Genomic DNA, 25,909 nt, shown 5'->3' on the forward strand with positions numbered 1-25,909 from the left:
GAGGGTACCCAGTCAGAGTCACAGCAGGGGACACCTTGGGAAGTCCCCTTGCAGAGGCAAACAGGGAGGGATGAGAGGTGCAGACCAGTGGAGGACAAAAGCCTTTCTCCTTTCCATCAGCAACCTCCCTGCCCACCCAGAGCAAAGCAAATGTCTCCTGTGCCCCCTCTGGCCTCCATGCCAGCAGGCATCCTCCAAGCTGACTGAATTAGAGTCCTGCTCCTTTGGCTGAGCATCTCCTGCGCTCCATGGCAGTCTCTCCTTGCCCAGAACTCGTCTGTCATGCAGCTGCAGCACAAGTGAGCCCCAGCCCCACACCATGTCCCACCCATCACTCATCACAAGCTCAGCTTGGCAGCTCTGGGACAGCCTGGAGCAGAGGCACAGGGAGGAGCAAGGCAGTGACCCAGGCACACCTCCTGGCTGCAGAACACTGCTCCCAAGCTGGGGACAGCAGGCACAGAGGGGCCCCAGCTGCCAGCCAGCAGCACAGCACAGCCAGCTGCAGCACAGCCTTCCACCACCTACCCTGCACAGTCACTCCCCCATCACGCTCACAGAATGCTGAGGGCTGGAAGGGACCTCCAGACATCACCCAGTCCAACCCCCTGCAAAGCAGCACCACCCAGGGCAGGTCACACAGGGACACAGCCAGGTGGGGTTTGAGGATCTCTAGAGAAGGAGACCACAACCTCTCTGGGCAGCCTGCTCCAGGCCTCCAGCACCCTCACACCAAAGAACTTTCTCCTCATGCTGAGGTGGAACCTCCTGTGGTTGAGTTTCCATCCACTGCCCCTCCTCCTGTCACTGGGCAGCACTGAGCAGGGCCTGGACCCATCCTGCTGCCAGCCACCCCTCAGCTATTGACAGACACTGATCAGGTCCCCTCTCAGCCTTCTCCTCTCCCAACTAACCAACCAAAGGCTCTAAGCCTTTCCTCCTCAGAGAGCTGCTCCAGGCCCTTCCTCATCCTCATGGCTCTCCATTGAACTCCCTCAGTAGTTCCCTGCCCCTCTGCCCAGAGCCCTGCCTCAGCGCCCCCAGCACTGGAGGTGCTTCCCAGGCTGGCTCTGGCCATGCTGGGCAGGCAGTGCCATGAGGCCTCCTCAGCTCCAGCACTCCCTAAGGTGTAAACCACCTCCTCCTCCCTGGGGGTGTTCCAGGCCAGGTTGGATGAGGCCTTGTGCAACCAAGTCTGACTGAGAGGGTTGAGTAGATGAGCTCTGAGGTGCCTTGCAGCCTGAGCCATTCTGTGGTTCTGAGAGCAGGAGGATGCTCTGGAGCATGGAGACCAGCCAAAGAACCCAGCAGAGAGGGCTAAACACCTCCTGCTTCCTCCATCCATCATCCTCAACCTGGTGAGCCTTTGCCCAGCTGAAGCAGACAGCAGCAGACTTGCACACCAAAGGCTGCTCCTCAAGCAAAGGGAAACACATCTGCTGCCAGAAGCCAGACACCTCTGCTCCAGCCTGCCTGCAGCCTGGGGAGCAGCCAAACAGCAGCCACCTGCTCAGGCCAGGGGAGACATCCCTGCTCCTGCCCTGCCTCACTCACTTCCCCCTCTCCCCAGGGACCACATGGCTGTGGCCCACTGCTGCTGTGGGCACCCAGGCTGCCTTCTCAAGACAGCAGCTCCCAGCTCCTGGTGGGCAGCAGAGGAAGAGCTCAGAGGAGGGTGGCAGAAGCTGCAGGCACATCTTGGTTTAATTGCATCAGCAAGCACTCAGCAGTTAATGGCAGGGACAGGAGGAGCAGCAGGGAACTGGACACAAGGGATGCAGCAGCCAGGGGAAAGCATTTGCTGCGTGCCCAAGGAGGGGGGCATCACCCCCAGCCTCACCCCGCAGCAGGCACATCCAGCACCACTCCTGCTGTGCCCAGGCCTCTGCCATGGCTTCCTTTGGGATTTAAACCCCCAAGCCTTTCCCTGACGTCCCCCTCAGCCCCAGATGGGGGTCTCTGACCCCTCCACAGGCTTCCCAAGGGCCCAGCCCTGGCTCGGGCAAACACCACTGCCCATGGGCAAGCAGGGCCTGGAGGTGGAGCTGGAGCCTCCCAGCACCTGCAAAGGTCCTGCAGCTCCCACCCAAAGTGCAGCTGAGTGCCCACCACTCCCCCACCCCCTGACTGCAGTGAGCACAGCTCCTCCCTGGGAGCCACCAGCCCTCCAAGCCTCCATGGCATACTCCCAGGGATCCCAGCTCCCCACAGGCAGCCTGGGATGCCAGCAAAGTGCGACTGCCAGAGAGCAGCAGGCCGAGTGCCAGGGGCTGTGACTGGCACTGCCATGTCCTCAGCTACCAGTGGCAGATGCTTAAGGCAGGGCCTGAAGGCAGCAGGACCCACGGCTGAGCAAAAACCCCCAGGGAAGGGGAGACCAAGCTAGAGCTGATGGCCTGACCCCCAGCTGGAAAAGCAGGCCCGGGAAGGAAGGCAGCCAAAGGAGGAAAGCATCCATGGCAGTCAGCCACCAACCACTCTGCAGCCTTCTCACCCAACCCTCCTCCTCCTCATCACACCTGGCAGCTCCTGGAGCTGCAGGACAGCAGAGGGGGGGCAGCAGCAGGGGCAGAGGGGAGAGGCAGCAGCAGGGGCAGAGGGGAGAGGCAGCAGCAGGGGCAGAGGGGAGAGGCAGCAGCAGGGGCAGAGGGGAGGGGCAGCAGCAGGGGCAGAGGGGAGGCAGTGAGCTCCAAGTACACAGCAGGGCAGAGGCTCCTGCTCTGCAGTCAGGCCCCAGGGTGATTTTGTGCCCTGTTCAGGCTGTGGCCTGGCAGCGCTGGCAGAGCTCAGGGTCCCAGCGTGCATCCATCCCATCCCCCACGCTCCACACCACAACCTGGGACACCCTGACACTGCTGCTGCTGGCTCCTGAAGCCTGGGGCCAAGCAAAGTCCTGGGCCAGATCCCAAGCCCTGCTCTTGCTGGTGCCTTCAAAAACCCAACGAGCTTGGAGGAGAGGCACCAGGGGCTCCGTGCCAGAAAGCTGCCAGCTCCAGCAGGCAGCTGGCAGGAAAGGCTCAGCTGGCAGCAGAAGCTTCTCTCAGAGGGTACCCATGGGAAGAGTCCCCTTGGCACCCTGGTGGAGACGTCACAACATCTCCCTGCATCGATGTCACAGCTCTGGAGGGAAAGGAGCAGAGGCACACACCCCACTGCCAGCACAGCTGCTGCTGGGACACTTCATGACAACTGCAGCAAATCACAGAACCAGAGAACTGTTTGGGCTGGAGAAGGCCTCCAAGCTCACCCAGTCCATCGAGCAGCTCACTCCCACCATGGCCACCAAGCCATGGCCACAGGGTTCTGGAGCACCTCCAGCCATGGGGACTGCACCACCTCCCTGGGCAGCCTCTGCCAACCCGTCACCACTCTTGCACCAAAGACATTTTTCCTCCTCTCCAACCTAACCCTCCCCTGGCACAACTTCAGGACATTTCCTCTCCTTCTATCACCTGAGACCAGGCAGCAGAGCCCAACCCCCACCTGGCTCCAGCCTCCTCTCAGGAGCTGCAGAGAGCAATGAGGTCTCCCTCAGCCTCCTCTTCCTCACACCAAACCCCCCCAGCTCCCTCAGCTGCTCCTCCCCAGCCCTCTTCTCCAGACCCTTCCCCACCTTTCTTGCCCTTCTCTGCACCTGCTCCAGCCTCTCAATGTCCTTCCTGGAGTGAGGGACCCAAAACTGCCCCCAGCACTCGAGCTGTGGCCTGGCACAAGGAGTGCTGAGTCCAGGCAGCTCTAAACCATCCAGGCACCTTCTCCTGATCACCTGCAGCTCTCTCAGCTTGAGCTGGGGCTGAGTGGTGACTCCCCTAGGCCAGCAGGACCAAGATGTTAGCTCAGCCTGAGCAGGTCTGGTGGCATTGCTGCTGTGTCCTCTGTGACTCTGCCATGAGCAGGTCAGCAGCCAGGGGCCTGAGTGTGACCTCACAGAGCCATGGGATGGGTTGGGTTGGAAGGGACTCCCAGCCCTCTTCTCCAGACCCTTCCCCAGCTTTGATGCCCTTCTTCAGCCCCTCAGTGTCCTTCTTGGAGTGAGGAGCCCAGAGCTGAACTCAAGCTGTGGGCTCACCAGTGCCCAGCACAGGGGCACAATCCCTGCCCTGCTCCTGCTGCCCACACCATTGCTGCTCCAGGCCAGGATGAGCAACCTCCCTGTAAGGAGGCTGGAGCCAGGTCGGGATTGGTCTCCCAAGGAACAAAGGACAGGAGGAGAGGAAATGGCCTCAGGTTGCACCAGGGGAGGTTTAGGTTGGCCATGAGAAGAACCCTCTTCACTCAAGGGGTTCTCAAGCACTGTCCCAGGTTGCCCAGGGAGGTGTTTCCAGGAGGCAGAGCTGTGGTGCTGGGGGCCATGTGGTAGTGGTGACCTGGCAGTGCTGGGTTCACAGCTGCCCTGGACAAGCTGCTCCAGCCCCAGCAGTTCAGTGGTTCTGTGACAACCACCTGCACCCCAGGCTGCTGTGAGTGGCTGAGCTGATCCATCACAGCTTGAGGGACAGCAGCTTCTGGAGCTGCCAGCTGCCAAGGCCTCACTAACTGATTTTTCCTTCCTCCTGCTTTACTCAGTAATTCCCAGACACAGTCACTCAGCAGCCAGATGCCATCTGATATTCCCCAGGGAGTCTCCCAGCCTCTCCTCCCCACGGGGTCAGGAGTGGCAAAGGCTTCTCCAGAGCTTGTTTGACAGCTCTGCAGAGCAAGAGTAATGTAAATCCCATCAATTCTGCAGCTACTTCATCCAGAGCTGGGAGAGGGAAACCAAATTACAGGGGAGAGAATCTCCAGACACGCAGGCCTTGAGACTTTGAAGAAGATTTTTCCACCCCCTGGGTTCTGCCAAACGCTTCAGAGGATGCACATGTGCCAAGGAGGGGATAGGCAGAGACCCTTCAAAAGACATGCAACAACTGAAGCATCCAACCCATTATGAGCACTGGAGATGAGGAAGAAATTCTTGCCAGAGAGGGTGAGGAGACACTGGCACAGGTTGCCCAGGGAGGCTGTGGATGTCTGCTCCCTAGAGGTGTTGAAGGCCAGGCTGGATGAGGCCTTGGGCACCCTGGGCTGGTGGGAGGTGTCCCTGCCCATGGCAGGGCATTGGAGCTGGATGAGCTCCGAGGTCCCTTCCAAACTAAACCATTCCATGAATCTATGAACCTAAGTCAATCACCAAAAACAGCCCAAAGCAACTCTACAACCTTGAGCCTTGCAGAGAAAAATAAATCTGGAAGAGTCAAACTGCCACTGTACCATCATCATCATCACTCAGCTACAAAAAGCTTTGCGTGTTCATAGGCTCACCCTCAGCCTCCCTGGGCAACCTGTGCCAGTGTCTCCCTACCCTCACTGCCAATAATTTCTTCCTCCTCTCCCCTCTCCCAGCTCAAAGCCATTGTCCCTCATCCTGCACTCCCAGCCCTTGTCCAAAGTCCCTCCCCACCTCTCCTGGGGCCCTTCAGGTACTGGGAGGCTGCTCTGAGGTCTCCCTGGAGCCTTCTCTCCAGGCTGAACAGCCCCAACTCTCCCAGCCTGGCCCCACAGGGGAAGTTCTGCAGCCTCTGATCATCTCTGTGGCCTCCTCTGGAGCCTCTCCAGCAGCTCAGGTCCCTCTGGTGCCAGGGGCCCCAGAGCTGGAGGCAGTGCTGCAGGTGGGGTCTGAGCAGAGCAGGGCAGAGGGGCAGAATCCCCTCCCTGTGCTGCTGCTCTCCCTGCTCTGGATGCAGCTCAGCACACAGCTGGCTCTGGGCTGCCAGGGACCATTGCTGGCTCCTGGGCAGTTTGTCACCAGCTGACATCCCCAGCTGGGTGCTGAGAGGTGAGCATGGCTACACAAATAGCTTTACTCTTGTCTCATAACCCATTCTGGTGCCAGCAGCTGCATGTCCAGATCAGAAGCAAGGCCAACAGACGTGGGGACAGAAGGCTCCTCTGTGAGGTGAGATCTCAGCCTCCTTGAATCCAAGCAAGGACTCTTCCCCTGCACCTCCAACCAACACCACCTGGCAGGAGCCTGGCAGTGGGAGCCAAGACCCCGAGTACTTTCACATCTAGGAGGTCTCAGGGCAGGCCATGCACAGGCAGCCACCCTGCTCCACAGCCATGCTGGGGGAGCCTCCAAGGCTGCTCAAAGAGAGGAGCTGGAGCTGGGAAGGGAAAAATAACCTTGGGGTTGTGCTGCAGGCCCTGTTCCAGCCCTGCTTGCGTGCAGCCAGTGCAGCAGGAGGATGTTTGCTGGCAGCTTAAGGGATTGGAGGAAGGATTAAGCATGGTCGGCTCTGGGGCACCCGTGGGCAGCTCACAGCAACCCAGCAGCCAGGACAGAAGCTGCAAGGGGACAGTGAGGAGGAGGAGGGAAGGAGCCAGCAAAGCTCAGGGACAGTTGGCTTGGCATGGGCACCTCAGCCAGCAGCTGCTCTACTCACCTCTGTCTGCTGCCCACCACACAGGGCACAGCCCCGCAGTGCCACCTCCACACACCACACAGGGCACAGCCCTGCAGTGCCACCTCCACACATCACGCATGGCACAGCCCTGCAGTGCCACCTCCACACATCACGCATGGCACAGCCCCGCAGTGCCACCTTCACACAGGGCACAGCTCTGCAGTGCCACCTCCACACACCACACAGGGCACAGCTCTGCAGTGCCACCTCCACACAGGGCACAGCTCTGCAGTGCCACCTTCACACAGGGCACAGCCCCGCAGTGCCACCTCCACACAGGGCACAGCCCCGCAGTGCCACCTCCACACACGGCACAGGGCACAGCTCTGCAGTGCCACCTCCACACACCACACAGGGCACAGCTCTGCAGTGCCACCTTCACACAGGGCACAGCCCCACAGTGCCACCTCCACACAGGGCACAGCCCTGCAGTGCCACCTCCACACACCACACAGGGCACAGCCCTGCAGTGCCACCTTCACACAGGGCACAGCTCTGCAGTGCCACCTCCACATAGGGCACAGCTCTGCAGTGCCACCTTTGTGGACCTGGGGAGCCAAAGGTGCTGTAGCAAAGGAGCTCGTTCCACCCTGGGTCTCAGCAGTACCTGAGAGCCTTCCAGGCCTGAGGTGGAATCTGCACACTCATTCCATGTGGAGATGTTGGACTGGGAGTCAGCCCAGGTGCTGTACAACTGAGAGCACTGCAGACCTCAGTCGTGAGCAAAGGGGAACAAAACGAAGATTGTGGAAGGCCTGGAGGAGAAGGATGTGGTGGTGGTGGTGGAGGGAGTCCTGGTCTAGAGGTGGGAGAGGAGGGGAATTCTGCTATAGGGCAGCAGGCAGCAAGGAACCACACATCCCCAGATTGCTTTGGCTTGGAGGGGTCCCCCAAAGGTCATCTTGGCCAGCCCCCTGCACTCAGCAGGGACACCTCCAGCTGGAGCAGGCTGCCCAGGGACACATCCAGGCTGATCCTGAATATCTCCAGGGACAGGACCTCAACCCCCTCCCTGGGCAGCCTGTTCCAGTGTCTCCCCAGCCTCACTGTGCAGAGCTTCCTCCTCATGTCCAGCCTGCCTCTGCCCTGCTCCAGTTTCAAACCATTGTCCCTTGTCCTATCCCCACAGCCCCTTCTGAACAGTCCCTGCCCAGCCTGCCTGGAGCTGCCCTAGAGGTATTGAAATGCAGCTCTGAGGTCTCCCTGGAGCCTCCTCCTTTCCAGGTTGAACAGCTCCAACTCTCCCAGCCTGGCCCCATGGCAGAGCTGCTCCAGCTGAGCCAGGAAGGCCTCCTGGTTGTTGTCCAGAGCCCCTTGGAGCGTTCACAGCAAATCAGGCTCCTGGCCAGGTGGACACAACAGAGGAAGAGCAGGAGGCAGCAGACGTGCTCCAGAGCAGCAGCAGAACATGCAGGAGGGCTTGTTGCAGCAAGCACAGGCTGCTGGGCATCAGGAGCACGTGGAGGGATCCATGGACTCGTCTGGCAGGCTGGAGCCCAGTGCCAGGCTGCAGCTGGCAGCAGCTAACTCAGGCTCTCCAGCAGCCTGGCTGCTGGGCAAAGCACCACAGACCCCTTAAGGGCCAGCCAGCCGGGACTGAGCTGGGGGGGGGGGAGGGGATATTGCTGAGCTCCCAGCCCTGCTCTCAACCTTATCTGCTGCTCTAATGCCTACCAGTGCTGATGCAGATTAAAGGCTTAGGCAGGATGGCTGCAGGCACCCCCAGCCCACCAGGACAGGCACAAGTGTGGTGCAGCCCTGGCACTGCCCTCTTCTGCGCACAGCCACTGGCACTGTGGCCTTGGGAGCAAAGGAGCCCCCCAGGAGCATGGCAAGGAGGCTGTCCAGGAGTGATGGCAGCAGTGAAATGCCAGCCCAGCTGGGAGGGAGCCAGGCTGGGCTCTCCAGCAAGACAACAAAGCCTCTGCAGGCAGAATCCCAGCAGGAAGCAGCCCTACAGTTGCTTACCACCACAGGCCACGTTCAGCAAGGCTTTAAGGACCAGCACCACCACCAGAAGAAACCTCCCCAGCATGCTGCAGCCACAGCTGCCCACTCCTCCCCTGGCCCAAAGCCATCTGTCACCAGCACAGGCACTGGGAGAGCCCTGGCTCAGACCTGCTTTCAAAGCTGCTTGGTGTCCCTTGGAACTGGCTCCTTTCCTGCCCCAGTTCCCCACATGGCTGCACAAAGCCTTCAGGAGCAGTATGGGAAGAGGAGCTCAGGAGCAGGCAGGACACCTCCTGCTGCAGCAGCAAAGCTCCAATCACCACACAAGCTGGCAGGGAAGTTCACAGACTGCACTGGGTTGGAAGGGACCCCCAAAGGTCATCTTGGCCAGCCCCCTGCACTCAGCAGGGACACTTCCAGCTGGAGCAGGCTGCCCAGGGACACATCTAGGCTGGGTTTGAATGTCTCCAGGGACAGGGCCTCAAGCACATCCCTGGGCAGCCTGTTCCAGTGTCTCCCCAGCCTCACTGTGCAGAACTTCCTCCTGATGTCCAACCTAACTCTGCCCTGCTCCAGTTTCAAACCATTGTCCCTTGTCCTATTCCCACAGCCCCTTCTGAACAGTCCCTGCCCAGCCTGCCTGGAGCTGCCCTGCAGGTATTGAAATGCAGCTCTGAGGTCTCCCTGAAGCCTTCTCTTCTCCAGGCTGAACAGTCCCAGTTCACTGAACAAAACCCAACCAGCAACCCTGTGCTGAGGTTTTCATTTCAGCCCAGAAGGTGCCAGCACCACTTGTCCCACTGGATGCCCACCAGCAGCAGGAGCTGCAGTGGGCACTCAGGTGAGTGCCTGCCAGCAGCAGTGCACCTGACCCTGGCACAGTGCTACAGCCTGGCACCAGGATGGGCAGCTCAGCCCCTACAGATTCTTGGCCCAGATGGAAGAAGGGCTGCTGCCAGACCTGCTGGGTTATGAGCCGGGAGTCCTCCAGCCAGTCTGCAGAGCCAGGCTGCCCTCCTGCCCTGCTCCTCACAGCCACAGGCAGAAGCCAGAGTGGCTCAGGGCCAGCCAGGGACTGTGAGGAGCTCTGCAGGCAGAGCCACCAAACCTGGGAGTGTCCTGGAGAGCTACATGGCTGACTGAGGGACACGGACATCTCTGCTGGAAAGAAAGACTGAGAGCCCTGGAGAGGAGAAGGTTGAGAGGGGACCTGATCAATGTCTATGGATATCTGAGGGCTGGGGGTCAGGAGGAAGGTGCCAGGCTCTGTGTGGTTGTGCCCAGGGACAGGACAAGGGGCAATGGGCACAAACTGGAGCCCAGGAGGTTCCACCTCAACAGGAGGAGAAAATTGCTGGAGGCCTGGAGCAGGCTGCCCAGAGAGGTTGTGGAGTCTCCTTCCCTGGAGACTTTCCAACCCCACCTGGATGTGCTCCTGGGTGCCCTGCCCTGGGTGACTCTGCCCAGCCAGGGGGTTGGAACTAGATGATCTCTGAGGTCCCTTCTGACCTGACCCATTCTGTGAATCACCCACAGGGCAATGAACCTCCCAGCAGCATTCCCCACTCCCAACAGCATTTTCCATCAACAGCTTAGCACCACAGAGCCACACAATGCTTTGGAGTGGAAGAAACCTTCCAAGACCATCCAGAGTTGCAACCTCTCCACCATGGGCAGGGACAGCCTTCAGCACATTGCTCAAAATCCCATCCAGCAGCCTGGCCTTGAGCACTTCCAGGGGGAGACATCCACAACTTCTCTGGGAAACCTCTCCCAGTGTCTCACCAGCCTCACCATAAAACCATTTCTTTTACTACCTCACCTAAGTCTGCCCCCCAGGATTCAAACTGTCACTCTTTGTCCTGTTGCTCAGAGCCACAAACACCCTCACCTGGAATGGTGCCAGCCATGGAGCAGCTCCCACCTCTCTGGGCAGCCTGGGCCAGGCTCTCAGCACCCTCAGGGGCAAACATTTCTCCCTTCTCTCCAGTCTGAGTCTCCCTCTTCCAGTTCAAACCATCCCCCCTTGGCCTGGCACCACAGGCCCTGCTCAAACTCTGTCCCCAGCTCTCTGATCACCCTTGAAGCACTCAAAGGGCACCAGAAGGTCTCCCTGGAGCCTTCTCTTCTCCAGGCTGAACCACCCCAACTCTCCCAGCCTGGCCTCACAGCAGAGCCCTTCCAGCCCTGCCAGCATTGCTGTGGCCTCCTCTGGCCCTGCTCCAGCAGGTCCCTGTCTGTGCTGAGGGCTCCAGAGCTGCCTCAGCGCTACAGGGGAGGTCCCAGCAGAGCACAGCAGAAGGGCAGAATCCCCTCCCTGCCCCTGCTGCCCACACTGCTGGGGATCAGCCCAGGGCAGGGCTGGGGCTGGGCTGGCAGCACTCAGTGCCAGCTCATGTCCAGCTTTGCACCCCCAAGTCCTCTCCAACCCTTCTTCCCCAGCCTGTGCTTTTACTGGGAGTTGCCCCACACCAGGTGCAGCACTTTGCACTTGGACTTGTTGGAGATCCATGAGACTCCCCTGGGCCCACTCCTCACACCTGCCAGGGTGACCTCCTTGAAGAAATCCAAGCCTGTCACAGCACTGCTGTGACCTGCAGGCCTGGCACTGCCAACCACAGAGCCTTCTCCTGAGGCACGCTGACCACCTCCAGCAGGTCTAGGACAACTTTCACCAAGCACTCCCAGAGGACTCTGTCTCATTTCCAGCTGCCAGCAGGTCTCCAGCAGCCTGAAGGAGGTTTATTTTCTCCCTCTGCTCTCATGCAGCCCAGGCAGGCAGGAACTTTAATGTGATCCCATTAAGAGGGCCAGAAGAAACCCAAGCCACAGCCCTGCCTCTGCCCTCTCCATTCATCAGCAACCTCAGCTGGCTGTCAGAAGATTTCTTGAGTTTCTTTACATCCTCCTGCCAAGTTCTGATTAAAATCCTCCTAAGTGGTTTTCTCTTCCCTGGCTTTCAGAGCAGAGGAGCAGAGCAGCCCCCACGCCGCACTGAGTGCTGCAGCTAATGGGCAGCGAGGGCCAGCGGAGCCTCCCGGCCCAGCTCCTTAGCATCAGTGGGAAACTGGAAGGGATTCTCTTCCCATCTCCCCTATCAGACCATCAGCTCCCACAGGAGCTGGGCTCCCATGGCCCTGCTGGCTGCTGGGAGCTGTGCTGGGCTCAGCTGCTGCCAGCTGCCCAGGTGCTCCTCCTTGGGCGCTGCTTCAGTGCCATGTCTGAAAGGGGGTGACCAGGGAAGGTGGCTGCCAAGGGCTTCTGGAGCAGTGGGGAAGGACTGCACCAGAATGCAGCTCTCCATGCCCAGAAATGGACCACTGACCCAAGCCTGGGCACCAAGCCATGCCAACCTGACATGCCTCACTTCACAGCGGTGCCTTTGAAAGAGAAGCCAGCCTCTGAGGCCTGCAGTGGGTTGGGTTGGAAGGGACCTCAGAGCTCAGCCACTTCCAACTTCCCTGCCAGGGGCAGGGACACCTCGCACCAGCCCAGCTTGCTCAAGGCCTCATCCAGCCTGGCCTTCAACACCTCCAGGGAGGGGGCAGCCACAACCTCCCTGAGCAACCTCTTCCAGTGTCTCCTCACCCTCATCACAGGCTCCTCGTGCTACCAGCTTGGGATCTGCTCCAAATTGGATTCTTCCCCTTGCCCAGGAATTCTGGCTGCTCCAGTGGCCTGGAGGCTGAAGCTGTTGGTTTCTTGCCCAGACACAGCAGGCACCTGCAAGTCTGCTCTCTCCCTGTGCTGCAGCGATGCCAGGAACCTGTGGTGCACCTCAGCCATCCTCTTCTGCCAGCAAAGAGCAGCCCACCCCCCCCCACCCCGTGCAAGGTGGATGAATTTGACCCCAGGGCTCCAGCTGGGGCTGGAAGTGGTGCCACAGGAATCCCAAAGCAGCCTCCATGCACAGGACAACAAAGAAACACAACAAACACTGGGTGGCTGCTGCTGCCCTCTTCACCAGGGCTCCCACCTTCAAAGGGCCCCACAGAGGGAGGTGCCAGCAGCCAAGGTCCTGCTGTTGAGTACCCAGCCTGGAAATCCCAATGTTCCATGTTTAATGCCATGCAATTCCACACGCCCTACCTACAGGGACCACATGCACAGGACACAAGCTGGAGCAAGCCATCATCAGCTACAGTTGAGTTATCTCCTATGGAGACCACCAACAGCTCCTGTGCCCATGGTCCGTGGGATGGAGCAGAGAGGGGCACAGGCTGTGAGCCCCTCAAAGCCTTCCCCTAGGATGTGCCTCCTCCCTGAGCAGCCAGGCAGTGACTCAGCAAAGCCATGGCATATGGTCACCCTTATGGCACAAAGTGCCCTCAGGGGCAGCCTTCCCTTTCTTGAAGCAGGATCCAGTCAGAGAATGTCAGGGGCTGGAAGGGACCTTCAGAGACCTTTCAGTCCAACCCCCTGCCAGAGCAGCATCCCCTAGGGCAGGTCACACAGGAACACAGCCAGGTGGGGTTGGAAAGTCTCCAGAGGAGACTCCACAACCTCTCTGAGCAGCCTGCTCCAGGCCTCCAACACCCTCACACCAAACAAGTTTCCCCTCACAGTGAGGTGGAACCTTCTGGGTTCCAGCCTGTACCCATTGCCCCTTGTCCTGTCCCTGGGCACCACCACAGTGGTCAGGAGGACCCGGCACCTTCCTCCTGACCCCCACTCCTCAGATATCCGTAGACATTGATCAGGTCCCCTCTCAGCCTTCTCCTCTCCACACCAAACAGCCCCAGCAGAGCCCAGAAGCTGATCCTCACACGAGCAAGAGGCTTCCCCCAGGTCAGGGCAGCGAAGCAATCTCTGCCCATGGCCATGGGGTTCCTACTGGTTTCACAGAATAGGTTGGGTTGGAAGGGACCTTAAAGCTTATCCAGTTCCAACCCCCTGCCACCTCCCACCAGCCCAGGCTGCTAAAGGCCTCATCCAGCCTGGCCTTAAACACCTCAGAGGTGCCTGCCAGTGCCTGAAGGGATCCTGCAGGAAGGCTGCAGAGGGACTTCTCCTGAGGGTGTCCAGAGCCAGGCCAAGGGGGAATGGTTTGGAGCTGAGGCAGAGCAGGGTTAGAGTGGAGCTGAGGAAGAAGTTCTTTGGTGTGAGGGTGGTGAGACTCTGCCACAGGATGCCCAGGGAGGCTGTGGCTGCCTCCTGCCTGGAGGTGTTCAAGGCCAGGCTGGATGAGGCCTTGGGCAGATGAGTCTGGCTGAGAGGTGCCCCTGGGCATGGCAGGGGTTGGAGGAGATGAGCTCTGAGGTTCCTTCCAACATGAGCCATTCTGGGATTCTCCACGTCACTCACTGTGGGGAGCTCCAAGGGACCCCAGGTGACCAAGGGCCAGATTTATTGGAAAATAAATCTGGACAGTGAGTTTTAAACCACTTTCAGTGTGAAGCACAGGGGAACCATCAGCAGATAGGAGCACATGAGGCCATTACCACACCAGAGCAGAGCTCTGTGGTTAATGGATTCCTGCAAAGGGATTTATCCTGTCCGCAGCTCGCTGGGCTGGAGCCAGCACCGAGCAGCAGGTTGGGGGCATGGGATGAGGAGAGCAGCACCAGGTGGTGTCTGATGGGACATGGGAGGAGGAGAGAACCATAGATTCATAGAAAGGGTTGGGATGGAAGGCACCCCAAAGCTCAGCCAGCTCCAACCCCTGCCATGGACAGGGACACCTCCCACCAGCCCAGGCTGCTCAAGGCCTCATCCAGCCTGGCCTTCAGCACCTCCAGGCAGGAGGCAGCCACAGCCTCCCTGGGCAACCTGTGCCAATCTCTCCCCACCCTCACTGCCAACAATTTCTCCAGTCTCCATCTCCCCTCTCCCAGCTCAAAGCCATTATCCCTCATCCTGGCACTCCCAGCCCTTGTCCAAAGTCCCTTCACAGCTCTCCTGGAGCCCTTCAGAAACTGGAAGGCTGCTCTGAGGTCTCTCTGGAGCCTTCTCTTCTCCAGGCTGAACAGCCCCAACTCTCCCAGCCTGGCACCACAGGGGAGGTTCTCCAGCCCTCTGATCATCTCCATGACCTCCTCTGGACCCTCTCCAGCAGCTCCAGGTCCTTCCTGTGCTGGGGGCCCCAGAATTGGAGGCAGTGCTGCAGGTGGGGTCTGAGCAGAGCAGAACAGAGGGGAAGAATCCCCTCCCTCATCACTCCAGGGCTGAGTGGTACTGGTCAAAGCCACCACTAGCCCCCTTACCCCCACAGCATGGTCCTGGTGAAGTCCCCACCTGCAGCCCCAGGCAGGCTCTCTGCTGCCCACGGTGCCATCCGTGCCTGCCTGCCCTGCCAGCCTGTAACCTGAGCTCACCCCAGAGCACCCGGGGTGTGTTTATTTACATCAGCTCAGCTCCCTGCTCTGCTCCGTGGGCAGCAGTGAGTAACAGGGACAGGAATATCTCCAGCAGATGTTGTCACCAAACAGAAGCTATCAGCAGGCTGCTGGGAGCTGTAAATCACTGCAGAGCCTGGCCACGTCTTTACAGCCCTGGGCTGCTCTCCCTGGCAGCTGCCTCAACAGCTACCAGACCTGGGGTGGCTTTGCTCTTGCAGCCCAGCGAGGACTCAAGCTCCAGGCATCAATCACCACAAGGTAAGAACATCAGAAGAAGTCACCCCAAGTGCACTGTAATCACCAGCTGCCTTTCATCCTGCCTGCTATCAGCTCTGAAACACACAATCCTTGAATCTCAGAACGGTTTGGGCTGGAAGGGAACTTTAAAGGTCATCCAGTCCAACCCCCTGCAGCCAGTAGGGCATCTTCAGCCAGAGCAGGTTGCTCAGAGCCTCAGACAACCTGACCAGGGGATGGGCCATAATATTTGGCTTTCCTGTTGCCCAGGTTGTCTCCCTAGGCTGCCCACACAGGAGGACTCACAGGGATAGACTTGAGAGCAGCAGCAGCAGGACAATGCAGCAGCAAACACCTGCACAGAAGCTGCCCTGCCTGCAGAGGACAGGGAGCAGGCAGCGACTCCCCAGGGAGCCAGCTCCTAGGAGCAGAGCAAGGGCAACGCAGGCAGCACTTTGCTCTGCAGCCCTTACCAGCAGCCTCCCCACACCGGCTGCAGCAGCAGCTCTGCAGCTCTGCTCATTAGCAGGTGATTCCTGACACCCTCCCCCTGCATCAGCTCCCAGGTTCTGAAGCCTCTCGGGGTCGCTGAAGACCTGAGAATCTCCCTTTGAAGAAAGGTCACTGGGGCAGATAAATGGTGCCGAGGAGCTGAGGTCATTAGGCTAACGAGCAGCCACCGGCAGCCTGGGAGCAAAGCCACAAACATCAGCGTCTGCCTGAGCCTCCAAAGCTGAGCCCTCCCCAGCAGTTCCCATCTCCATCACAGGACAATCAGGTCCATCAGACAGCAGTGGCATCACCCCCTCACCTGCTCTGCAAAACCTCTCCTCAGAGCATCACAGCAGTGAATCAAGAAGGAGATTCTGCCCCTCTGCTACGATCTGCTGAGACCCCACCTGCAGCACTGCCTCCAGCTCAGTGACCCCCAGCACAAGAAGGACCTGGAGCTGCTGGAGAAGGTCCAGAGGAGGCCACCAAGATGATTGGAGGCTGGAGAACCTCCCCTGTGGGGCCAGGCTGGGAGAGATGGGGCTGTTCAGCCTGGAGAAGAGAAGGCTGCAGGGAGACCTCAGAGCAGCCTCCCAGTACCTGAAGGGCTCCAGGAGAGCTGGGGAGGGACTTTGGACAAGGGCTGAGAGTGCAGGATGAGGGACAATGGCTTTGAGCTGGGAGAGGGGAGATTGAGAGTGGAGAGGAGGAAGAAATTGTTGGCAGTGAGGGTGGGGAGAGACTGGCACAGGTTGCCCAGGGAGGCTGTGGCTGTCCCCTCCCTGGAGGTGTTGAAGGCCAGGCTGGATGAGGCCTTGAGCAGCCTGGGCTGGTGGGAGGTGTCCCTGCCCATGGCAGGTGATTGGAGCTGGATGAGCTTTGGGGTCCCTTCCAACATAAACCATTCTATGAATCTATTCAGTGGAATACAGCAATGCCTATGGGTCAGGCCTTAATACCAACCCAGCCCTGAAGGAGTGCCTTCTGGCTGGGCAAGCAAAGAGGGAGAGAAGCATTTTGTGCTTCAGAGCCTCCTGTGAGGTGGGATCAGCTGAAAATCCCAGCCTGCTCCACTGGCAGCTATTTAAAACAAAATAATAAATCCCACATCTAAATAACCTCTCAGCAGGAGCCAAAACTCCAAGCTTAGCCCCATGGTTTGAAGTGAAGGAGGCCGATTTCCGCCTTAGTAGCTCTTGACACGTTGGCTGCCTGCCCCTCCTTGCCTTGTTCCCCCAGCAGAAGGCTCCAGGCAGCAGCTCCCAGGCTGATAAGGAAACGAGCAGTGGAATTCCCAAGGCCTCCCAACTCAGCCCTGTCAGCAGCTCTGGAGGTGGCTGATTGCAGCATGGCTGCAGAAAAGAAACCACAGCAAGAGGAGCAGGCAGAGCCAGCAGCTGCCTGCTCAGCCCCCAGCACTGCCCTCAGCTGCCAGTGCCGCTGTGGCTGGAGCCCTGCGGAACAGGCTGGGAAACAGCTCCTGCCCCAGGGGGCTCAGCACCAGCCCCTGCCCCACACACCCTGCAAACCCCTGGAGAAAGTGCAGGGTTAAGGCAGATCCAAAGGGATGGATGGAGCAAGCTTTGGAGGGGCTGGAGACCACCACCTGCTTTCACCACCCCAAACTCTGACCCCAAGATATGGAAGCCCCTGCCAGGCACTGCCTGGCACATCCAGGCCACAATCACCACCTCATCTTGGAAGCATGAGGCTGAGAGCAGCCTCACCCTGGCGATGTCCCACACTGAGAGTTGGCTTCCCACACCACCACCTCAGAGCCTTCTTCTTCATCCTTACCTTCATGGGGATCTTGAGCCACAGCAGCTCAGGTTTTGCCTACACTTTGCATCAAATCTCCTAATGTTTGGGGTGGCAAAAGCTGGATTCACAGAATGGTTTGAGTTGGATGGGACCTTGAGTTGGAAGGGACCCCCTGCCATGGGCAGGGACACCTCCCACCAGCCCCAGTTGCTCAGGGCCTCATCCAGCCTGGCCTTCAACACCTCCAGGCAGGAAGCAGCCACAGCCTCCCTGGGCAACCTGTGCCAGTGTCTCCCCACCCTCACTGCCAACAATTTCTTCCTGCTCCCCAGTCTTAACCTCCCCTCTTCCAGATTGATTAGGTACACTGAGATTATTTTGCAAGCACAGAAGGCACTCAGCATGCAGAGGACTCAAGCCCTGGGCTCTCCCCAGTCCCAACAGTGTTCCTTGAGGAGCTCGGTGGTCAGAGCATGTTTGGAACATGTTGTATGCGAGCACAACACAAAGAGCTGCTTGGTGGAGGATGAGAGCAAGTTCTGAGCAACATCAATCACCTGTGCTGATGCCACCATCAGCTATTGAAGGAGAGGAGGACAAGCAAGCACCAAGGGACAGCAAGAAGCTGGCGATGGCTGAGACACCACAACAGGACACAGCAGAGCTGGAGTCCTTTCTACCCACCAGCATGACAACGCAAAGCAGCAGCACAGGCTTGGCAACCACACCTCCACAGCCATGGAGCTGCCTCCACACTCAGATTGTGAGCAAGCCCAGGGTGGGCTCCAGGCTCTACAGGGAGCATTGCTCTCTTGTACAGGTGTGAAACTGGAAACAAACACAACCCTCGGCAAGCAGAAACGGCCCTAAGAGAGAATACAGCTGGCTCCTGCTGGGCCTGGACCACAGAGATGGTGCCTTCTAGGAGGACCTCACCTCTTCAAAGCTGGAGTCATCCCAGCACCCCTCCACCCCAACCCTCACTGCACCATCCACTACCAAACCTCACCCCTCCCAACTACAAAGGCTAAAACAAGGCAACAGTGCTTTGGGTGCAGGTAAAGAGTTAATGGGTGGGGGACACTCAGCAACTGGGGAGGGTCATCCCACATCCTGGGCAGACTAGGACAGTCACAGTGCTGCAGACACCATGCAGGTCTGCTTCTGTGGATTCAGGGGAAGGTCTGCACAGACAAAACCACCAAAGCCACTCCACAAACTGTTTGGAGCAGACAGAGTCCAGGGATGTGTTTTTGGGCACTGTTTCTTCCAGTGCAGCTACCCCACTTCCTCCACCACCATCTCACCTCACCGCCACTGCTCCAGCACCACCTCCCACATCACACTGTCCTCCAGCAGAACCAGAAGTGTATTTTCACCCCAACTTTGGAGCCTGTCCTCTGCTACATCCCTCATCACAGATCACACTGGGTTGGAAGGGACCCCCAAAGGTAATCTTGGCCAGCCCCCTGCACTCAGCAGGGACACCTCTAGCTGGAGCAGGCCTTGAATGTCTCCAGGGATGGGGCCTCCACCACAGCCCTGGGCAGCCTGTTCCAATGTCTCCCCAGCCTCACCGTGCAGAACTTCCTCCTGATGTCCAGCTTAACTCTGTTTCAAACCATTGCCCCTGGTCCTATCCCCACAGCCCCTTCTGAACAGTCCCTGCCCAGCCTGCCTGGAGCTCCCCTCCAGATACTGAGATGCAGCTCTAAGGACTCCCTGAAGCCTTCTCCTCTCCAGGCTGCACAGCCCCAACTCTCTCAGCCTGTTCCACAGGGGTGGTGCTACTCTGCCGAGGGGGTCTTACAACAGCCTCTCCCCACTGGGCCACCCAGAGCAATAGGGATCTCTGCCATGTCCACCGAGTGGGGTGAAAAACCGCACCAGTGGCTTCCACCCCTCCCCCGCATAGGGCCAGGACCCAACCCAGCCTCCTGGCCTTCCAAAGCTGTGACCCAGGGCAGGCTTTGGAGCAGAGCTGAGCTCCAGCAGCTTCTGTTTGCCTTTGCCTGGTCTGCGGCAGTGCCGCATCTGGACTCTCGTCAGAAGAGGAGGGGAGAACACCTCCCGACAGAGAGAGGCAGCAAGGCGCCCTGCTCCCGCCCAGCCGCTCGCCATCAAAACAAAGCCCGGGCGGCAGCCAAGAGCTGGGAGCCTCCTTTTGTTCCGGGCCGGCAGCCGCGGAGTGCTGGCCGCGGAGTGCTGGCCGCGGGGTGCGCTCGGCCGCAGCCGCCGGCGCGCAGGGCCCCGCCGAGCCCGGGCGCTGCAGCTCGGCTCACGGCCATCTTGCTGAGCACGGCTGCTCACCCGCAGCAGCCCGGCACCGCCATCCCCCCCAGAGCAGCTCCGGGCCATCCCCCGGCACCGAGGCTTGTGTGCCCACCGCGGCGGGCAGCACCTGGTTGCTGTGGCACGCAGTGCAGACGTGGGGGCGCCAGCTCGGGCTCCGTTCCCTCCCTGGTACAAGGTCAGCTCCTACTTTTGCCCCCCCACTCCGCCCCCGATATCTTTTGGGGCTCCAGAAGCGAAGAGCTGCCAAAGCAACGGACCCGAGCCCCAGGCAGCCCTATGCCAGGTGCTCTGCCCACACCAGAGACCTGCCAGGTCTCCACGGGGTAAGTGCCAATGGGTTTCATCAAGCAATAGGACAAGAGGGAACAGCCTCCAGATTCCCAAAGGGGAGGTTTAAGTGGGACATTTGGAACAATTTCTTCCCTGAAAGGGTTGCAAAGGCCTGGCCCAGGCTGCCCAGGGCAGTGGTGGAGTGCCCAGCCCTGGAGGTGTGGTGCTGAGGGCCATGGTTTAGTGGTGGGTTAGCTGTTGGACTCCCTGATCTTAAAGGTCTCCTCCAACCAAAGGAGATCAGCCTCATTCCTGGTGATGGCTCAAGCAGCGTAGGTAACAAGCCAGGGCAGGTAACAAGCCAGGGCAGGTAACAAGCCAGGGCATGCCACAACAGGAGGCTTCGACACAGCCCAGACACACACCCAGGAAAAGGGCACTTCAGCTCTTTGGTTCCTGAGGCTTCACCCAGGGAAGCAGCGACCTGAGGAGCCACAGGGTGACAGCAGCAAAACACATTTCATCAAGCCTGTGGGCCATGGCCACGGGCTCCATCACCATGATGTCAGACACAGCAGCAACGGCAGTCTCAGCCAGGGCCACCCCGGAGCACCTGCTGACATGAAAGGATGTCTGAACAAACCCAGAGCAAAGCTCCTTGCTGCAGCCAGCCAGGGCTGCAAACCCTACAGAGAGATTTAAAGAGCACAAAGCAGGAGGAGGGGCGCAGAGCCAGCTCGACTGCCTCTGAAGCACCTCATCAGGGACAAACACTGGCTGCTGAAAGGTTCTTCACGCAGCCAAGTAGAGACAACAAAACCTCCTGGCTGCAGGCTGACTGCTCGGCACACATGCAGGCGCTGCAAGGTCATCTAGCCCTGGCTGGAGTCGGTGGAGGAAGAGAGAAACTCTGCCTTCATCCCCAGACAGAGCCCAGCCTGCCTGCCCGAAAGGGAAGCAGGAGCAACACAGGGTTAAGGAGAGGACAGGCTGCTGGAGACCAAAGCCTGGGCTGAGTCACAGTGCGGCAGTTCCTGTTTCGGTCTGAGCAAGCTTCTCACTTCCCAGGCAGGGTCTGCTCCGAGGCCTGCAGGAATCCATCACAGAATTGTCAGGGCTGGAAGGGACCTCAAGTCTCATCCAGTTCCATCCTCCCTGCCATGGGCAGGAAGACCTCACACTAGGGCAGATTGCTCACAGCCACATCCAGCCTGGCTGCAAAAACCTCCAGGGATGAGGCTTTCACCATCTCCCCAGGCAACACTGTGCCAGTCTCTCACCGCCCTCATGGGCAAGAACTTCTTCCTGATATCCAATCTCAATCTACCCATTTCTAGTTTTGCTCCATCCCCCCATTCCTATCATTCCCTCGCACCCTCAAAAGTCCCTCCCCAGCTTTATTGGAGCCCCCCCAAGATCCTGGAAGGCTACAAGAAGGTCTCCTGGGAGCCTTCTCCTCTCCAGACTGCACAACCCCAACTCTCTCAGGCTGTCTCCAGAGCTCATCCTCATGGCCCTTCTTTGGACACCTTCCAGCACATCTTTCATCCCACCAATGCATTCCTGGGAGGAGCTGCCCTCCTGCAGCCAGCAGCTACCTCCACTCTTCACTTGTCCTTTAGACTCCACACACGGCATTTGGGGCCATCTCTGCAGCTTCCAGGAAGACAGGAAAAGCCCAACACAACTCCAACTCATCCCCTCCACCCTGTCCCAGCCACCAGACCATCCTCAGGCTCCTCCTCAAGATGTTCAGCTGCTTTTCTCACTCATGACCACATAGGCACCTTTCTTCTCCTCACCCACAGCTTCCCTGCCTCAGAGGAGGCCACGTATCTACCCCAGGAGGCTGACAAAGCTCAGCTGAGGTTTCCTCCTGAACAGAAACACCTTCTCCTGCAGATCCAGATGCTAAATCACCTCTCAAAACAAGGCTTCAAGCCTCCAGGTTGAGTCTTCATCAATCTGAACAAATGCAAGGGCAGAACCATCCCCCCAGGCATCTGTACAGAGATGATAAAATACTTTGCTTGGAACAGGATCCTCTTGTTCCACAGCAGCCCTGGCTACATATTGAAAGGCCACCAGAAGGTCTCCTTGGAACCTTCTCTTCTCCAGGCTGAACCACCCCAACTCTCCCAACCTGGCCTCACAGCAGAGGGCTTCCAACCCTGCCAGCATTGCTCTGGCCCTGTCTGTGCTGTGCTGAGGGCTCCGGAGCTTCCCCAGCACTGCAAAGGGGTCTCAGCAGAATCCCCTCCCTGCCCCTGCTGCCCACGCTGCTGGGGATCATCCCAGGACAGGGCTGGCTCTGGACTAGTAGAGCTTGGTGCTGGCTCATCTCCAGCTTTGCACCCCCAAGTGCTCAGGGCTGCTCTCCAGCCCTCCATCCCCCAGGCTGCATTTATACTGGGGGTTGCCCAACCCAAGTGTATGACATCACAATTGGCTTTGGTGAGACTTCCTGAGGTTCACAGGTACCCAAGGTCCAGCCTGTCAAGGTCCATGATGTTTGGTCCCTGTCTTTATAATCCCCACTTTGGCCTTCCCACCTGCAAAAGGTTTCTGCAGCTCCATCAGTGCAACAATAAACATTCAATAGTAAAACCAAGCCACACAGAACAGCACCAAAGGTCCAGCCAGCCCCAGTGCTGGCTCTGAAAGTGGCCAGCATCAGATGGCTAGGAAGGAACACAACAGGCAACACGTTGAGATATTTCCCAAACCACTTCTCAAGCTCCAGCTCTACTCAGGCGTTTTCCAAGCCAAAAGACACTGCCCTGTACACCCTTGCCATTGGTTCCTCCTCCAGACACACTGAGGTGCCCTAGAGCATCAGTGAGCTTCCAGCAACCACAGCTTTCTGCAGCAGCACTCAAGTCTATCATGGCAAAGAGCAAGAGCATCTCCTCCTGCTTTCACTCACTCTGGTTCTGCTGCCAGAAGGAACAAGGACACCACATATTGTCTCCACACTGCTCCTTTAATTTACAGGCTTCAGCCACCTGCCCCAGGAGTCTTCCTCTCAAGCCCAGGAAGTGCTGACCTACTTAGCAGCTCTTCTCCCACCCTCCCTTCTCGACCTGCTCTTTTTGCAGGTGGAAAAACCCCAAAAATCTCAACATCAAACTGGCCTCAGCAACTCTCCAGATGCACCTATCCCTTCCTGGTGCCCAACACCACGATCCCCAGGGCCAAGCAGAAGCCTTCCTAGGGAACTGCCAGCTGCACATAGGGTGATGCACACCCCAACAGCTCCCAGCTGCACACAGGGTGATGCACACCCCAACAGCTCCACAGCTGCTCTCCCAACACCCCAGCAGGTGTTGATGGCAACAGGGCTGAACAGCTCCAAGCACAGCCCCACACACTGGTGATGCTCACCCTAGGCACGGAGCAGCCACACCACACCTGCAGCCGCTGTGGGACAGCTTCTGCTCCAAGCACTCCAAGTCTTCCCCCAGCCATGCACCGACGTGACACCAGCCACTGTGATTATGACTCAAGCTGAGCCACACCCAGAGCCAAACACCACTCTGATGGACAGACAGACAGACTGCTGTCAGGGCTTCCTGTTCCCCAGCCTGGTGACCTGGAAGAGCAGCTCAGTGGGCTCAGCATCGCTGCTACATGCTCAAGCTGAAGCAACACTCAGCAGAGCATCCACAGCAACATGCTGGCCTGGGGCTGTCACCACCAGTGGGACAAAGCCCACGTACCAATGGCAGACCAAGGAATGAGGAGGCAGCTCTTGTGAGCCCTGCACACCCAGAGCCCATGGTCACTAACCCATTGAGGTCTCCTTCTCCGTAAATGACGCAAGCAGAGAGAAATAAAATTCCTGTGGGAGCCACAGGGAGCTTTGGCACTCAGGGGGAAGCCACTGGGAAGCAGAGCATGGCAGCCAACAGGCACCCCTGGGAGCTGCAGCAGGCACAGCACTGGGACATCACCCTCGTTGCAGCCCTGTCTCCTCCCGCAGAGCAAGGAGCTGGAGAAACTTGGAGCTGCTGGGTACAGAAACCAACCCCCGGAGGGTATAGCATGATGGTGCTGTGATACACAGTGACTGCAGGCAGCTTGCTGACACACAGCTGCCAGAAGCCAGGCAGAGCTTGACCAGTGCCCTCCCAGCACAAGTTGTCTTCATGCCAGAAGCAGGAGGTGCCAGCTGTTCACCAGTGCTAGTGCCCAGTGCTACAAGCCGCAGTCCCTCCTCTCCCTGGCACAGGGGTGACCTCCAGAGCAGAGCAGCAGCATCACTTCCACCCTGTCATGGTTTGAGGCTGCTGCCATCTCACAAACACATCCCAACAGACTCTGCTGTCTCCATTATCCCTTTCCTCTACCAGGCTGGAGGCAGGGCCTGTTTCTGAGGGCTTGAACTGAGACACACCCCCAGCCCACCACCGGTCTTACCTTTTCCGCCTTCACCTTCTTCAGCTGCCGGCACTCACTGTCCCCATCCTCCAGCTCCGCCTTCACGCCCAGGGTGTTGAGCGCCGCTCCTGTGTCGATTGCTATACTCCCAAGCTGCTCGGCAGCAGCAGGCTCTGGCCCCTGGCCCCCATCATACTGTCCCACCCTCACTGCCAAGGCCAGGGGCTGCAGCACGCTGGGCTCCTTCTCGGCCGCAGCCCCTGTGCCCTCACTCCTTTCCTTCTTGCTTTTGGACGAGCCTCCCTCCTTCTCCTTCTTGGAGCTGGCCACGCTGCGGGATGCCTTGGCCGACTTCTCCAAGCCCTTTGGGGTGACGGCAGGCACCAAGCTGCCCGAGTTCGCACTGTCCCCAGAGCGTCCTTGAGCCTCCTTCTTGCTACCTCCTCCCTCGCTGGGAGTAAACAAGGAGGTCCCCGGGGTCGGCTTGCCACTGTCCTTGCCACTCTTACTCCTTTTCGACTTGGATTTGCCTTCCTTGCCCTGCGGGCCCGGCACCGGGCTGACAAACTTGATGTTATCTGGCAGGGTTGCCACGGCGTTGGGCGCTGGGAGCCCCACGTCCTTGGAGCCCGACATTTCCAGTTTCTGCTGATCCTTCTCCAAATCAGCGTCCAGGTCAATGATGAGGTTCCCTACACCAATGTCCCATTCATCCCCGCTGTCGTATGTCTCAACCGGGTTCGCATCGATTCCTTTCCCTCCGGAAGCTCCGCTGCTCAAGGACATCTTAGAGTTAACAACCCCTCACGGTTCAAAGCTCTTCCCTGCCGCTCCACGCCCTGGGGGTCACCTACGTCCTCGGGGGGCTTCCAGTGGGGATCTGCCCAGGTGACGGCATCGCTGCTGGAAAGAGCAAGAAGAGGAGAAGGTTACGCAGGAAGAGCCCTGGGTAGGCAGGTCTGCCTTCACCAGCAGCCAGGCACACAGGCAGGAGAGGTTCTGGGCAGGCTGGAACCCCCCAAATCCTCCAGCATGCAGCACAAGGCAGCGGCCTCCTGCCAGCCGCACCCCAGGCTGGGGCTGCTCCTCAGTGATCCAGCACAGCAGCCATCTGGCAGGGCTCTCTGGATCAATGGCAGCCCTGGCAGGTCGCAACTCTGGGCTCCAACAAGACATTACTCACACGTGGCCCTGCTCACCATGCCCCTCCGACTCACCCAGCGCAGCCCTGGGAGGGAGGGCTGCTGCCTCTCCTGCTGATGCCACCCAGCAGCAGGGCTCCTCTCCATGCCAGCTTCCCTGCGACAGACAAGAGCTACTCGCTGGGGAAGTCGAGTGCCTGGGTGGGAAATAAATCCCAGGCTCGAGTGCCTGTGACACTGGGGACTCATCACAAAGTCCACACAGCAGCAGCAAGTGCAGGGTTTGCATCCCGCACCGCCAGGCGACAGGACACAGCCCAGCTGCGGGACCTTAAACCACCAGCACCTTCAGCACAACCAGCCCCAGCTGAGGACTGGGAAACACAGGAACAGGTTCCTGGTCTTAACTGGGAAGAGTGAGACCAGCCCTGCCTGCCCACACCATGGCTGACCCCAGCTAGCCCAAAATTCCTCCCCCTGGCTTCCCAGCTCCTTATCTTCCCTGCCCTTAGATCCATTGACTCACAGAACAGTTGGTAGTGACCTCACAATTCAGCCAGCTCCAACCCCCTGCCATGGGCAGGGACACCTCCCACCCAGC

General features: G+C 59.0%; 1 protein-coding gene across 1 annotated transcript in view; it reads right to left on the bottom strand.

Moving 5' to 3' along the window:
* Positions 1–25,049, bottom strand: part of ZNF609 (zinc finger protein 609) — a 55,248-nt gene extending 30,199 nt beyond the window's left edge. Inside the window, exon 1 of the mRNA XM_054387931.1 lies at positions 24,206–25,049. Within this exon, the coding sequence (XP_054243906.1) occupies positions 24,206–24,952 (747 nt within the window). The 5' untranslated portion in view covers positions 24,953–25,049. The remainder of the gene's footprint in view (positions 1–24,205) is intronic.
* Positions 25,050–25,909: the final 860 nt, after the last annotated feature.

This window comes from Indicator indicator, chromosome 16 (assembly GCF_027791375.1).
Source record: "Indicator indicator isolate 239-I01 chromosome 16, UM_Iind_1.1, whole genome shotgun sequence".
Lineage (NCBI taxonomy): Eukaryota > Metazoa > Chordata > Aves > Piciformes > Indicatoridae > Indicator > Indicator indicator.